The sequence below is a fragment of the Andrographis paniculata genome, unplaced genomic scaffold (genome assembly GCF_009805555.1).
Source record: "Andrographis paniculata isolate CXL003 unplaced genomic scaffold, ASM980555v1 Contig80END, whole genome shotgun sequence".
Classification (NCBI taxonomy): domain Eukaryota; kingdom Viridiplantae; phylum Streptophyta; class Magnoliopsida; order Lamiales; family Acanthaceae; genus Andrographis; species Andrographis paniculata.
The window spans coordinates 905,755-922,825 of NW_026137618.1; the positions used below are offsets into that span (position 1 = coordinate 905,755).

At 34.3% G+C, this 17,071-nt stretch overlaps 1 protein-coding gene across 10 annotated transcripts; it reads left to right on the forward strand.

The window, feature by feature from the left end:
* The first annotated feature begins 408 nt into the window (after positions 1–408).
* Positions 409–9,966, forward strand: LOC127240867 (uncharacterized). Of its 10 annotated transcripts, XR_007836407.1 has the most exons (7): positions 409–583; positions 1,258–4,290; positions 4,669–4,843; positions 4,960–5,178; positions 7,582–7,668; positions 7,768–7,925; positions 8,046–8,127. XR_007836407.1 is itself a non-coding variant. In XM_051259715.1 (5 exons), the coding sequence occupies exons 2-5, from the start codon at positions 3,880–3,882 to the stop codon at positions 8,083–8,085; spliced, it is 696 nt and encodes a 231-aa protein (XP_051115672.1). In that variant the 5' UTR covers positions 409–583; positions 1,258–3,879; the 3' UTR covers positions 8,086–8,127. The 10 variants fall into 10 exon arrangements, 3 of the variants coding, with proteins under 3 accessions (XP_051115672.1, XP_051115674.1, XP_051115673.1); XR_007836404.1 differs by having other exon boundaries at positions 4,669–5,178; positions 7,572–7,668; XR_007836403.1 differs by having other exon boundaries at positions 4,669–5,178.
* Positions 9,967–17,071: the final 7,105 nt, after the last annotated feature.

Below are 17,071 nucleotides of genomic sequence, written 5' to 3' on the forward strand. Positions count from 1 at the left end.
TTGGTTTTTTAAGTGTTTTGTATTATTGACTCTTTGAATCAAAACTTTTTCATAATTGGTACTTGATTGTTGAATGTTTCACCACACAATCTTTGTAAAAAATTGTCACTGTTAGTCAGAGAATATGATATGCATGCTATTTAATGACTTTTTTGAGCTAAAAAATTAGGTGGAGTATTTGTTGAATTCTTGGGTCAACGTTAAATATTGAGACCCAAAATTTTCCAATCAAATACCCAATTCCACACTTGATGCAACAAAATTTGTAGCCCACCATATACTTTGGCCCACTCCTATTTCGAGGATGAATCTCGGCCGCTTGATCAAGCATAATCCAATTTGGACCCATCATTACTCCAAAAACCCTAAGTATAAAGATACTACACTTGGTCTGACACAATTCATTTACTCACCTCTGCTTTCTCTCTTTGGCTGCGCACTTCTCCCTACAATCTAAATCCACCCATTCTTCTTCTCAGTTATCCCACTGCAATCTCTGTCTCGCCGTTCCTGAGCCGTGGAACTTTGGAGACATTTTGTTTCAACATCAGTCTTGTCTCTCTTCTTGCCTTCTTCAATTATGGTGATTTAATTTTAGCCTTTTATGGATTCGTGTGTGATATTCCGTTTGTTGTTTTATATTGTAATTAGTCTTTGAATCATTTTTTAGGGGATATGAGGCAACTAAATAGTATGTTTGTTTAAATTTGGTATAATCTCGTGGGTTAATGTTTGTAGTTTTCAATTCAGGTTGTTTTGGGTGTCTGATACTATATCATCATCTTGATAGCTTAGTGTGTGATTTTGAAACAACGATTCCCATTTTTTTGTTTGTTTAATTTGAATTAGTTAAATCAGTGTTGAATGCATATTTTTAGTGGAATATATAAAAATTTTCCTTCAAAAGTTTCCTTCTATAACATTGAACAATTGAATTAAATTTGTTACCTGTCCAACAGAGTTATGTCCTCGAACAAGGTGGATTCACTTCAGATTTTAGATCAACAATGTAATGTTTTGCTTGTGAATTCTTTTTTTAAACGGTCTCATGCTCTTTCTTATTTCCTAATAGAGTAGACTATTGATCTTACTATTTGTCAAGAATATCCGGTTTGTCATACATCACATTTTCCGTTAATATATGCTTTAATTATATTGTTATTGTTATTATCATTATTATTACTATTATTGTTATTATTATTCTTATTATGTGTGCTATTTTTAAGTGTGTCTGTTGTATTTGTCCTGACAAAAAAGGTCTAAATAGCAAGTACCAAGGTTGAAGTCATAATAGCAAAGGCATATTTTGGACTTCTTGCAATAGGTGCAAGACATATTCTGAATACAGTAATGTGTATTTGAATGAACTCTTAGAGTGTCCTCGTGATGAGGACGTCAAATCTTTAAGCACTCAAATGCCCGTGAGACCCATCACTCGAAGCCGAGCTCGTCAGTTTCAAAAATCCGTCACTACATTGATCATACGTTTTTTCATGGAGAATTAATTTAAGGATGATGCTTGGAGACCACTTAGCCCTCACCTGACGCGCCTTCAATGGGACCCGCAAGAATCCCAATTGAAAGATCAAGAGAATCGCTAATCATGGAAGATTATCAAGGGAATTATCACTTATGGAGAGAATCACTAATCATGGAAGTATATCAAGGGAATCCTCACTTATGGAGAGAATCACTAATCATGGAAGTATATCAAGGGAATCATCACTTATTTCCTTTTATTATAAGTTTCCATATAGTATAATTCTATATCTAAAACTTCCCTAATTAATTATTTCCTTATTGTTAGACTTACCTTTTAGTTTGTTTCCTTTATTATTTGTTGCCTTTTATTTTCCTCAAGGACCTCTATTTAAGGTCCTTGTCTATCATTGTAATGCGAACCTTTTTTTACATCTTGAATTGAATTTCACTTTTATATTTTCTAGTGTTAGGGAGTAATTTCCTCGCATTTAGAATCTCAAATCGGGTCTTTGGAGTGATTCCATCGGTTCGTGGCTTCCAATCCTTTGTAGTGGGATTTAGCCTATTGTTTGTGTTTTACCTGTGGATTGATTTCAGGTCCGAGACTTATTCTCGTGGTTGGTTATCATCCATACTAATTCACATTCTCTGCACTATCTTTCTTCTTCCTTCTCTTTTCTTTTATACATATTTTTAATCCATTTGTTCTATTGAACTTTGTGGGTAAGAAAATTATGTTGGTTATAATTATACGTGGCCGGGCCGTGTCATCTGGTATCAGAGCTAGTTGATACAATCTCTTGATTGATATCACGGTTCTTATTTGGAAAAAAAAAACAAGTCAAAAAAAGAGCAAAAAAAAAAGAAAAAAAAAGAGAAAAAAAAAATGAAAAAAAAATTATTATCAAAAATCAAGATATTTGTTATTTACTTATAGTTCTCGAATCATCTTTTCTTTTATTAAAAAAACAAAAAAAAATCTATTTAGATTATTTGTCTTCTACCTTCATTCTGAACTTATATTTCTTTTGGTTTTCCTACTGTCTTGGATTTTTTGGCTATCGTCTTTGGGAGAATTCCATCGATTTGATTTAAATCCTTTTTGCGAGACGGAGAGGTACATAAGGTGTGGAGTGATACACGAGAGTTCTAGTGAGGTTATTTTCTTCTTTTTTTTTCTTTCTTTCTTTCTTCTATTTCTAATGGCAGGGGGTGTACGACCCAATTCTCAACAAGTTGATGTACAAGGTCTTCTCAATACCATGCTACAAGAGTTCAAAACTCTTCACTATTCTAGATTGGAATTGATGAATAATAGGATGGATCAACTGGAAGAGAATCAAAAAAAGTTACAGGAGAATATCCGATCGTTACCGGAAGCTCATAGGCGAAATGATGTTCAACCGCATTTGAGGCCAAGACGCAACGTCCGGCCCCCACCCCCACACAAATTTGACGAACCCGATGATGAGGAGTTTGAAGGAAATTGGGAACGACCTAGGCATCATAATAACTATCACCGACGGGATGGAGATGAGGCTATCAACTCGATCAAGTTTCAAATGCCACCGTTCCAAGGAAAATCTGACCCTGAAGTATTTTTGCAATGGGAACGAAGGTTAGACCTAATCTTTGATGTTCAACAATTAACTGAGCAACAAAAACTCCGTGTGGCTGTAATGGAGTTTTCAGATTATGCCCTTGCATGGTGGGACCAATTGAGCATCAACCGCCGCAGAAATAGGGAGGCTCTAGTGCGTACTTGGACAGAACTTCGTACACTCATGCGAAAGAGGTTTGTTCCTCCTCATTACCATCGTGAAGTATTGCGGAGATTGCAGAGCATACAACAAGGGTCTCGGTCAGTGGAGGAGTACTATGAGGAGCTTGAAACACTTCTTCTACAAGCCGATATCCAAGAAGATCAGGAGCAAATGATGTCTAGATTTTTGAATGGGCTTCAAAGGGATATTGCTGATGCGGTAGAGATGTACCAATACGTGGACCTCAAGGAGATGGTACACTTGGCCATAAAGGTGGAGAAGCAACTAAAATCAAAGAGGATGCAAGGTAATCTGTTTAAACTTGCTTCAATTGTAGGGTTACCTAAAGCACCGCTTCGACAACATATCAACAAAGGAAAAGCGGAGTTCAATTTGAAGTCCTCCTTAGAATCACCCGCAACAAGAAGTACTCCGGATACAATTGCATCTACTCTTTCATATAGCCTAACTACCCCACAACCTCTCAAATCTTCATCCTCACCAATAAATACATCTGGCCCGAGCCACTCTCAAATACTCTACCCTTCTACTCAAAAATCAAACACGAGTGTTGTGATTCAGGGTGAAACCTGCTGGAATATTAAACACGAGAGTGAGAGGTCTAATCTTTTTTATGTGTAGGAAGGAAGCTTTACGCTTGGAACATGGAGTTCATTGTTTGCTATTACTTTCTAAACCTACTTATTTTTCCATGAATGACTCTAACAAACTTCCATCTAGTTTTTCTAACTTATTGCAGGCGTATGATAATGTTTTTCCTGATGAAGTACCCCATGGTTTACCACCCACTCATGGGATTGAGCACCAAATTGATTTTGTCCCGGGAGCATCAATTCCTAATCGGCCAGCCTATCAAGCCAACCCGGATGAGGTAAAAGAAAAACAAAGGCAAGTCGAGGATCTACTGAGCAAAGGTTGGATTCATGAAAGCCTAAGTCCTTGTGCTTTACCTGTCCTATTTGTGCCAAAAAAAGATGGAGGTTGGCGCATGTGTGTGGATTGCCGAGCCGTCAACGCTATAACAGTTAAGTATCGTCATCCCATTCCTAGATTAGATGACATGCTTGATAATTTGTGTGGTTCTGTAATTTTTTCAAAAATTGATTTAAAAAGTGGCTATCACCAAATTCGGATGAATCAAGGTGATGAATGGAAAACTGCCTTCAAGACTTCTTTTGGTCTATATGAGTGGTTAGTTATGCCATTTGGACTTACCAATGCCCCATGCACATTCATGCGATTGATGAATCATGTTTTAAGGAATTTTATAAATAAGTTTGTGGTAGTATACTTTGATGACATACTTGTTTATAATACTTCTATTGAAACACATTGAACATTTACAAGCAGTTTTAGATGTTTTACGGGCTGAGAAGTTATATGCTAACTTGAAAAAATGCAGCTTTTGTGTCGACAAGTGCAACTTTTTGGGTTTTATTGTAAGAAAAGATGGAGTATGTGTAGATCCTGCGAATATTGCAGCCATCCAAGAGTGGCCTACACCTACTAGCGTGCGTGATATCCGCAGTTTCCATGGCCTTGCAAGTTTCTACCGTCAAAAAAGAGGATAAGTTTGAGTGGGGAAGTGAACAACAAAATGCTTTTGATACTTTAAATTCGAAACTTACATGTGCACCCGTACTTGCTTTACATGATTTCTTTAAACCGTTTGAACTTGATGCCTCTGGTGTAGGTATTAACGCCGTCCTCTCGCAAGAAAAGAGACCCGTTGCATTTTTCAGTGAAAAGCTACATGGCGCTGCGTTGAATTACTCAACCTACAATAAGGAATTGTATTCCTTAGTGCGGGCCCTGCAAACATGGCAACATTATGTACGCCCTCCCGAAGCTGAAGGTGCAATTCGTCGGTGTAGAACGTGCCTCTCGTTGAAGTCTATTGTTCATCCACGCGGTTTGTATACTCCACTACCTATTCTTGAACCCCCTTGGGTTGATATTTCTATGGATTTCATATTAGGTTTGCCTTGGAGTAGGTCTGCTAAAAATTCAATATTTATTGTGGTTGATCGCTTTTAAAAAATGGCACATTTTATTCCATACACAAAAACCACTGATGCTTCACATGTTGCTTCATTATTTTTCAAAGAGGTTCTTAGATTGCATGGTGTTCCAAGATCCATTGTATTTGATAGGGATTCTCGATTTTTATGTTATTTTTGGAAAACACTTTGGGCTAAATTAGGTACACAATTAATGTTTTCCGCATCACACCACCCACAAACTGATGGTCAAACAGAAGTTGTTAATCAAACTGTGGGTAGCTTATTACATGCCTTAGTTCATGAGAATTTGAAGAGTTGGGAAGAATGTTTAGCTCATGCTAAATTTGCATATAACCGTACGATTCATAGCTCTACAAATTGTTCTCCATTTGAGGTTGATTACGGTTTTAACCCATTAACTCCTCTTGATTATATGCCATTGCCATGCAATGAGCACGTTTGTTTTGATGGCAGAAAAAAGGGTTGAATTTGTCCAACAATTTCATTCTAAAGTTCGGGATGACCTACGAAAGGCAGCTGACAATTATGCAAAACAAGCTAACTGTGGGCGCAAGAAAGTTGTATTCGCGATAGGGGATTGGTTTTGGCTACACTTAAGGAAGGAAAGATTTTCAGGATTACGAAAGTCAAAACTTACTCCCTATGGCGATGGGCCTTTTCGAGTGTTGGAACACATTAATGATAATGCTTAAAAACTTGAACTCCCAGGTGAGTACCAAGTTCAGGCTACTTTTAATGTTTCTGACTTAAGCCCTTTTGATGTAGTGGATTTTCGGGAGAACAAGAAAGCTTTTCAAGAAGGAGGGAATGACGAGGACGTCAAATCTTTAAGCATTCAAATGCCCGTGGGACCCATCACTCGAAGCCGAGCTCGTCAGTTTCAAAAATCCGTCACTACATTGATCATACGTTTTTTCATGGAGAATCAATTTAAGGATGATGCTTGGAGACCACTTAGCCCTCACCTGACGCGCCTTCAATGGGACCCGCAAGAATCCCAATTGAAAGATCAAGAGAATCGCTAATCATGGAAGATTATCAAGGGAATCATCACTTATGGAGAGAATCACTAATCATGGAAGTATATCAAGGGAATCCTCACTTATGGAGAGAATCACTAATCATGGAAGTATATCAAGGGAATCATCACTTATGGAGAGAATCACTAATCATGGAAGTATATCAAGGGAATCATCACTTATTTCCTTTTATTATAAGTTTCCATATAGTATAATTCCATATCTAAAACTTCCCTAATTATTTATTTCCTTATTGTTAGACTTACCTTTTGGTTTGTTTCCTTTATTATTTGTTGCCTTTTATTTTCCTCAAGGACCTCTATATAAGGTCCTTGTCTATCATTGTAATGCGAACCTTTTTTTACATCTTGAATTGAATTTCACTTTTATATTTTCTAGTGTTAGGGAGTGATTTCCTTGCATTTAGAATCTCAAATCGGGTCTTTGGAGTGATTCCATCGGTTCGTGGCTTCCAATCCTTTGCAGTGGGATTTAGCCTATTGTTTGTGTTTTACCTGTGGATTGATTTCAGGTCCGAGACTTATTCTCGTGGTTGGTTATCATCTATACTAATTCACATTCTCTGCACTATCTTTCTTCTTCCTTCTCTTTTCTTTTATACATATTTTTAATCCATTTGTTCTATTGAACTTTGTGGGTAAGAAAATTATGTTGGTTATAATTATACGCGGCTGAGCCGTGTCACCTCGGTGCAAACAGTCTTTCAAGGCAACATAGATTTTTGCTTCTAAAATAAAATCCGAGGGCTCATGTTATTGAAACAAAAGAGTAGGAATACGTATCCAACTTGAACTTGAGAATGTTTCGATTACTCTTGAAGGGTTAGAAAGTATTATTTCAAAATGTCCAATGTTTGAGCATTCGTCGATTAGCTCATGTTTTTCACCAACCACGGTTTGGTGCCTCGATATTGATACTCCGAATCTTAGGAACTTGCATCTTAACCATACCGACATCAAGGTTCCTCCCACATTCCATGGTTTTAGAAGACGTTCTAGTGTTTGTCTTTAAGAACTTTTCGTTGATCCTAAAGAGTTACAACTATTCATATCAAAATGTTCAGTTCTTCAATCATTGACGGTTCATAACTGCAATGACCGAAATGGATTTTGGCCCCTCAACCTTGCTGCTCCTAATCTCCGGGTCTTGAATTTAAAGGGCTTGTTCAGTTGAATTTATGTGCAAAAAACACGCTTTTGTTCAGGAGGTTTCTGTCGAATATCCAGTTATGAAAATTTTAGATCTTCTCAGGCAACTGGAGATGGGAGTAGCATGATCAAATTTTTTGGTGAACTTCAATCTCTTGTAAAACTAGAAGTTGGAATCTCGTTTCTGCAGGTACAATTAGTGCATACTTTAATTGTTTTGAATTCATTCATTGTGTTAATTTTTAAGGTGCAAATAATGTGGAGTTCACCTTATGTATTTTCATTGAAGTTCCTGGCTTTGGGTGGCGTGCCGCAAGAACTTCCTAGCAAGCTCAATGATTTGAAGACTATTGAACTAAGAAATGTGAATTTTCGAATCATGGACAATGTCAATTGTGTTGTTTCCTTGATTAGAAGCTCCCCTAAGTTGTACAGAATGACATTAATGTAGGTATTCTTCACGAGTATATTTTGTTTTTTTTCGGTTTTTGGTTTGTGTTCTTTCATAGTTTCATTCTCACACTTGTCATATGTATGTACGTATGTATGTATCTATGTATATACCAGTTTGAAGGTTGGCAGCCCAGGAGTTGTGGAGAACGGTTAGAGTCATGTTAGTGATTCAATTAGCGCTGACTAGACACAGAAAGTTGCCAAGTATCTGAAAGGCATACAGAAGCAAAATATTCCTTACAACAACCTCAAAATTGTGAAGATGAAATTGTTTGCGGATGCTCAAACTGAAGTGAAATTTGTGAAGCTTCTTCTATTGTGTGGGATAGAACTTTCACTTTAGATGAGGGTGAATTGGACTGGGCAAAAAAAGAGTTGGAGTTGTTCTATTGTGAGTCATCTTCCAAAGCTAAATATTACATAGATAAAAAGTTTAGTGTAAAATTTTGACTTTGGCCATGAATCATTCTTTTGTTGTGGATCTTTGTATTAAGCTGCATTTCTGATTCTCTTCATCTTTTCTGTTGTTTTATTAATTTTTTTTATGATTTGTGCTAATGGAGTTATATATATATTTTTTTTTTGTTTCTTGATATATATATATATATATATTTTGCATCCATTCAATTTTAAGTCATGCATCGGATAGCGATACTAGTGTAAAGTGGAATAATTCGATATTAGTAACTTTTCAGGGAGTATAAACTAATAAAAGCAAATTAAAACATAAACCAGGAATACAAAAAATGAAAAATCATTCTAACACAAGTGAGGAATGCAATTATGGTTCAATTAAAAATTTTCTTTTGTGTTCTTGTGTGAATTTATAAATTGAATCAATTCATGAAAATTAAAGAAATATTTTTTGTTGGCACCAAAACATCATTTATTGAAGTACATAAAACACCAGCTTTAGATAGTCACTTTCCTCTTTCACAACACTACCACAAATTTACAGGTTGTACTTTTCTCCGAATCCATAAAGATTACACACCTAATTTATTTTATGTTGGGATAAGTGATGCTAGTTGCACAAAGATTCTTCAATGATTTAAATGAGATTATTTTATATGTTTAATATAGGCAAAATGGGCTTTGTACAGGGACATTTTCTTTTTTCATATTCGCTAGCTCTTGTAAAGGTGTATAAACAATTATCAATCAAGAAAAAAATAATAAAAACTTTTCGAAAGATTTAATCCCAACTACTCGCCCAACAACCAAATCGCGGAACATCAGATGGAGATATGGTTGTAAAATTTATAACAAAAACAACACAAAACACAATATTTATTTACTCAATCAATTTATCTACGTTGGTGCTGCCATTAGAGGTTTTTCATTGTGAATAAAAGCTATGAAATTAAAGCAAACATATGAGATTAAATACGAATTCGGGATTGTTGAATCATATTCATTGTTTAATAGTACCGTTTACCTTGATTATTATTATTAGTTTTATTATTTTTGTCTTTACTATGCAATGATTACAATTCTCTTTAAATACACATTATTTACTCTCTTAAAAATTCACAATCAACTCCTATCTTAACACGAACAACAAATAGTAAAAAAAGAAAAACGCTCTTAGAAATTGGAAGATACAAACCCACAGGTGCAATATTTTTTATAGAAGTTCTATTTGTAACGCATAATCCAATCTTCAATGTTTTGATTTGTAGATTTAACTATTTACAGGATCATCATTTGAAACTGAACGATTTGTACATAAAAGTTACCATGATGCAGATGGATTGTGCTGTAGATAGGATCAGCGATCTTCCCTGCGATGTCGTAAACAAAATTCTTGTGTTCATGCCTTTGCAAAGATCCATGAATGGAAACACTGTGGAAACGGTGGACGATCAAATTTTGTCTGTTCATGAGGGCGTCATAACCAAGTTCTCGCTCAGAGATTGTTGTATCCAAAGTGATTCTTTTGTCTTAAAAGCCTGCGATTTCGATTCGCGAGTTTAATAACTTGAAGCCGGTGTTGCTGATATATGATGCATTTTTCTTAAGAGGGTAATCCAAACCCAATCACAAAAAATTTAATAACTCAAAATATTATGTAATTTCAAATTGAGTTTCTTAGCATTTTTGGTTGACTACTGGCAAAAGTAAAAGTTATAACTGAATTCAGGAAACCTTGGGGCAGAGTTTACAAATAAAACTTGAAAATTCTATAGCCGTTCAATTCCAGCTAGATTTTCATAAAATATTACTGCCTTTTTCTAAAGACAACTTTTCAACTTAATTTATCTTCATTTGAATACTAAAATTTGTTGGTCTACATTTCCAGTGCAGCAACTATTTAGGTAGCACCTCAAGTAACTGCATTGCATTTAAAGAAAATAATTTCAAATATTGAATGGTTTTCTAAATCGAAACTCCTTTTCACTTTCAACACTTGTTAGTTGATTGTTCGATCATATAATTGTCATAAATTATTATACAATTAATAAGACCATATGATTGACGCACTATTTATTAATTTTGGAAGACTAGCATTTTTGTGAACCCGTGCTCCTTTTGATTCTTCAATTCTAGTTTTCATCCCTCCAGTTTCCCCTTCTGTTATAGATATAAATTCTTTTATTGTATTTATATACTATTTTTATCTAAATTTATGTTGTTCCTTTTATTTTATCTTTTTGATTGTGTTTTAGTTTGCATGTAATTTGTTATACAATAAATATAGGAGAATAAAAGATTTTTTGGATTTTACCATTTTTTGGTCAATGAAAATTACTAAGATCGAAAATTTCGCAATCCAATAACCAATCCCGCACTTGATACAACCAAATGCGTAGCCCACAATATACTTTAGCCCACTCATATTTCGAGGATGAATCTTGATCGTTCGATAAAGCATACTCCAATTTGGGCCATCATTACTCCAAAAACAGTAAGATTAAACATATATACTGAATATAAAATTAAACCAGCATACTAAAACTTATAAACAAAGGAGAGTTGGGCGAAAATCCATGTAAGTGAACTCCACTTGTAATTCAGTTCATATTAATAATTAATTAGACTGTAGTCCTACTTTATGAATCAAGTTTATTATAGCTCCCCAATTTGTATATTCTCTCAATTACCATTATATACACTACAGGTACTCGAAATAGATTAATCAATACTTCCTTACTTCATGCTCTACCCCATTATAACTTTATACTTCTAGTTAAATATTGCGTGCCTTTTTTTTTTTCGAATTAAAAAAATGGCAAAAACAGAACGTTACCTATAATTTAACAGGGGTTGAGGCTGGAAAATCTCCCATAACTCTGCTCACCCCGATTTTAAACCCTACCTCTTCCATCTTCAGGAGAACCGACATTCTCCAACCCCCGGCGATCAAGTAGCGACCGATCTATGCAGAAATGGTAAAGAAAACAGTAAGACCTTTTTTTATTTTTTATTTTGTCGACATTAGTATTTTATATCGTAGTTTGTTCGATTGTTTGGGGTATAAGCCTTGGTCCAGTGTTTGTATGCCTCGATCGGTTCGGTGTTGAAGAGCCCTGGGTGATTGATACATTTATTTGTTAACTGAGTTTGAAATCGTTCGTATGTTTGCCCACGTACCCCAGTTGGGTGTTTTATTTTGGCTCCAATTTTGGGTGATTTTATTTTCTTAATCTATAATTTTAGTTAATTTTATAAGTATATATTTTGTTTAGTTACCTGGAGTTGCATATTTAAATATATTTTTTTTGTTTGATTGTTCGGTAATTAGTCATATTTATGACTTGGTAAATGTGGTTATGTTAGGTACCCCGAGTTGCATTTTTCAGGATTAGTTTGCTAAGTAATATAGTTTTAGGGGACTACTGTGTACTCGGAATGTGTTGTTACATACTCCTGATAGATTCCGATAAACTTTTAAATAAATTCGAGATTTGAATAATATGGACTTATGGTATTTATTTACAGATCAGGTAAGAAATACAATTTGGTTGTCAATCGGTTTGCAGTACCATTGGTCTGTATATTCTACGAGTGTTACATGCATGAGAATCCGGCAGTATTGGTGGCGAGTTTGATAACATGAAGAGCTATCGCGGTAAAATTATGGCCAAAATACTAAAAGGTCCACCTCCAAACCGTATATTCCAATGAGCAGCACACGGTAAGTGAACGTTGTAATGACTTTGGATGGATTTGGGATTGATTTGGGTTTTGTTATTTGTGCTTGATTTGGGTAGTGTGTTATTTCGATTGAATTCCTAGTTAAATTAGTTTGATATGCCTCATGTTCGATGAGATTGTATTAAGATGCACCAAAAATTGACCTGTCATGCGGTCAATCAAATAATTAACCTATTCTGTTATCACAATTTAATGTAATACAGGGAAATGGATCATCTCCACAGGGATTGCGTGATTCACTCTTTTGCGTTCTAATGTAGTAAATAAAGGGGATAATTTTCTTTTATTATCTAATGAAAATAAAATAAGAAAGCAATTAAATTAAGGGAGAACTAGCTATTAAGGGGATGTCTGACTCAAGGGATGACGCAGTTATGACACTTGTATTTTATCATCAATTCAATAAAGTTAATTCTTATTAAAGTATCAATAAATTGGTTATAGTTATCAACAAGATCTGACAACCAATTTTTCCTTACAGTGTAGGCAATTAAGGTATGACCGTTAACTACCCCTAATTAAGCAAATAAACCTAGGTGCGCCCATAAGAAATATTGCCTAATCTCATTCTAATCTAAAAAAAACCAATTCAAAACAATTACTACCTAAGATGAGCAATTAGATTTGATTGTCTAACCCTCGGGAAGGAACTATTCAATCTGGTTGTCACCTATTCAAGTGCGAATACAATTATGGATATCCTACTTGAATTGACTTTATATTATCAGACTAATTCAAATATTAGTACCAAAATATTCAATCAATCTAACAATCACAAACGTTATTCTCAGAATTAGACAAATATTGATAATCAAAAAGAATTTTTATAAAGAAAATTAAGAATCTCCAAAACAAAAAAAAAAACCAAAAGTTTATCACCCCTCAAACCCCCTCAAACCAGAAAAGTATCTACTCCATAATCAAATAACAAAGAACAAAAGAGAAATATAAAGTTATAGTGGGGGGGAAATCTTCTATGTCGATTTGCTCATGCGCGATCTATGAGTCTGTCAGTCTTTTGCTCTTGCGCATATCTGCTCTGACCGTTCTCTCCCCTCTAAAATGTGTGATCCTCCATTTTTATTTAATTTTTTCCCTAATTATTTTGTAGTTGGGCTTTTTGGCCTTTAATTAAATTCTCATGTGAGAAGGATATAGTTAGTCATGGCCATGACTAAGTAGGTGGTGCAAATCTGAATTTTTCTTTCCTTTTTCTACCAATTATGCTAAATTTGATATTTGCCCTCTGCACATAACAAATAAACAATACGCATATAAATTAGGTAGAATCCAATAAAAATCAATCAAATATCGCATATAATATGAACATTTTTTTCTAACTATCAGATCTATTGAAGGACTTAATCGTTGGTTAAATTTGGTGAAACTTAATGTTTGGAGTAATGTTATAAATTGTGTCATGAATGATTATATGATTAATTCTTCACATGGTTAAAATTGCAATAATGCACATATTGTACCTCCACAATAGATCGATGTACCCATCTAACTAGATCGAAGTACCAAACTGTATATATATATATGCTCATATACATGTTATTCATTAGTTATGAAGGTTATTCATGTACAAAGACAGAAATGAGCTAGAAAAGTTATGCATATTACTCCCCAATTGGAATTAATTAATTCATTACAAGACATTGCAATGGTTGAAGTAATGTCTGCAATGAAAAAAAGTGTATATATGGATACCTGACTATATTAGTGATGCACATAAGAAAGAAAAATGTATACATATACTGCGAAGGTTTATGCACTTATCACATTGATACGTACTTCCTGTCAAACATGACAGGCCTCAGTTATTTAATAATATACCTATATTAAGCTAGTAAATACCCCAAGTTAAGTTACTTATGCCAGGGGGTCTAATACTTCATATCTTGAACATTGAGTAAAGTATAACATTATCTTTAGCAATATCCGTACACGAGATGTATTCATCTTTAACATAGTCCATTATACCAATCTAGAAGATTAAAAAAAATTTTAGAAAAATTAACAACATGATTCATATAGGTGAACAATAGGCAATGGGGTTACTTAGTTGTGTTGTTGGTAAGGGTAGTACTTAGTTGTGATGCATATGCAATGACTGTACAGATTAATAATGAAGAGGTATTAATCTACTAATACTATTTCCAATTGCATTCACAATAATATATTTCAAACACTATGGAAATAACATAATATTATAACATGTCATTCCTTCACACAGGTTAACATCAACGGGTACCTCAGTTGTTTACCAATATACCCGAGAACTAGTATCTCATATGCTCCTGTAACTACTATCTATGCCTGGAAACCTTTGCGTGAATTCCGTAATTGTATGTAAAGGTAAACAACACATATTTATTATGAGTGGCTAAACAAGTCATACGTAACTTAGATAAATTATGTTTTTTTGTTACTCATACAATTTTTGTGGTATTGCCATTGAAAAGCATGGCACGAGCTGTCAAATATAAACATACAATACCTAAAATTTTCCAACGAGGCTAGGAGATGAAGTACTCTGACCGAGTTTGTGCCCCTTCGTCAGGGGATCAATTGAAATCAACCATATTCACGGATACCTGCTACTAGAAGGAAAATACCTAAGGAATCATCATTCATACTTTGAATGTCGGTGTTTGTACCCGAAGCACATTCTTACGTACCTGCATCAAATACCGACATACCTTGTCACGGATCTTACGTACCTATAATACTGGTATAATATACTTTAGTAACGAGTACATATACTCTGATAACATGCGCTTGAAAATAGACCTTTTTTGTTCAAAATATTTACTTTTTATCGGTAACTAAGGATGAATTCATCGTGATAGTATTCTCACGACATCCTAAATTGTACGAAAAGATAAATAACATATATTTACTATAGATGATTAAATAAATCAGAAATAACTTAGTTGTATTGTATTGTATATATAGAATTATAGTTCAACCCCCACTTGTAGATGGCTAAACAAGTCATAAATGACACAGTTAAATTATATTGGTCGTTAGAGTAAATAATTGTTGTCATGAATTGAAAATCTTTAGACCTATTACATCGTAATCCACATCGTAACACACACAACAACATTCAAGTGAAAGCGCGAGTTGTAATCTACTACTAGGACTTCAATTGCTTTTTGTGTAATAGGACAAACACATATTTTCTAAAATATTTGGACCCATAACATAATTGTCCAAATTGTCGCACACTCACAAAATTGAACATCAATCAGTCAGAAGCATTTTAAAAAATAGTAACTCGGTTGAGCAAGAAAGTACTCCAGCACAACTTCGGTGTACCTCTGTTACATTTGTAGAAACCTCTGTTGTGGACAAGTCATATATAAAAGACCATCATCAGATATCCATACTTTCTGTTCATCTACCATAATACATCAAATTTACAAAAGAGATTTAATGCAACAATACTCTTATTATTGCATATTTATATAAAATATTACATTATATTTAGCATGCCAAAAGTAATTACAAGGAAATGATTGATGCGCATCCTATCAAAATAAAAAGTTACACCTTTTAAAATCTACGACAATTGCAGTTGGCTTTAACTAACTATCACAAACCAAATTGAGTACTTCTACAACTGCAATTAAGATATCAGCTTTAAGATTTGTTCTGAGTTTTTGGTAAATAGATGAAAAATAGTCACTTTAGCAAGATGCTTCTACCCATAAATGGATATAATATTGATGTTCAATAACTTAGGAAAAACATATGTGATTATATAATTAATTGTACAATTATAGTACATAAATATAAAATTTTACACACTAATCCAAACCTACTGGACTAAAATCAATTATAATTATATATACAATATATATATATATCAATACCTGAAGAGGTAAGACTACAGACAATTTAACAATGTTACTTTTACCAATCATCACAATATTTTTCTCCATAACTTCAACACCATACTGCAATAGATTATAAATGCACATCAATAATTGTTGATTAAAACCCCAAAATAGTGCATATCCCTGAAAACTGAAATTATAACTCAATACTTTGAACAAAAAACTATTAAATTCTCTTACACTAATACATGTCATTTTTTGTGACATTTTGTCGAACAAGTGAAGTACATTAGACATTTACCTCACTACTATTAACATATTGCTTTCCAAAAGGGAGATAGGTAAAACGAATGAAAAATGCATCAGGGTTGAGATTTGGTATTCATTCACCACACATACGATATTTACAAGAAATCAATCAAGAACATATGTTCCTTTCGAAAACAACAAGGTGGGTCTTCTCCGAAGAGAAATGGATTATTGTCCAATGGCCGTAACAAATTGGGATAGATGGATCTTTGTGTTTGCCAGAATCTAGGCTAGTGATCTATCGTTACCATTTCACACTCACCGGACTATGGGAGAGTCAATTTCCATTCCAATTTCGTGCGAAATTAACGACCTATTTGTAAACGGTTAGAGATTACAATAGAAAAGAGTGTGAAGACAAAATGAAATAGAAAAGAAGGGAGTGTTGCGTGATCGAAGATTTTTGGAGAGTTTTTAAAATATCTTTTAAGATACAAAAAAAATGATATATGAAAATAGTGTCGTGCGTGTTCGTGTAGTAACTCCAAAAAGTTCGTCAAAAATAAAAAATCTCTTTAACCGGTGAGTGTCCGGGTCGAACTCAGGGAATATGCGAATATCCTATATTTAATTAGAAAAAGTGCAATGAGTTAATGCAATCGAAGAAACTGAAAAGATCAATTGCAGGAATTAAATCTAACTAAAAAGCGATAAAATATACGTGTCTCGAAAGGGATGAAGCGAGGCGTTTGTGTCTGACTTTTGCGTTCCTTAATGACTAGATTTCCATGGATGAAATGAGCGGGATGACGATAGCGTGATAGCGGAAAATATATGTATAATTGCGGGGTGGCTCGGAGAAATGAATGTGATCGCATTTGCTCG

What these genes read in the sequence shown, in the direction of transcription:
- LOC127240867 (XM_051259715.1), top strand. Translation starts at nt 3,880, where the DNA reads ATGTGTAGGAAGGAAGCTTTACGCTTGGAACATGGAGTTCATTGTTTG. An exon ending in TTGGAATCTCGTTTCTGCAG is followed by an intron (nt 7,669 to 7,767) that starts GTACAATTAGTG and finishes TTTTCATTGAAG; the next exon opens with TTCCTGGCTTTGGGTGGCGT. An exon ending in TTGTACAGAATGACATTAAT is followed by an intron (nt 7,926 to 8,045) that starts GTAGGTATTCTT and finishes TGTATATACCAG; the next exon opens with TTTGAAGGTTGGCAGCCCAG.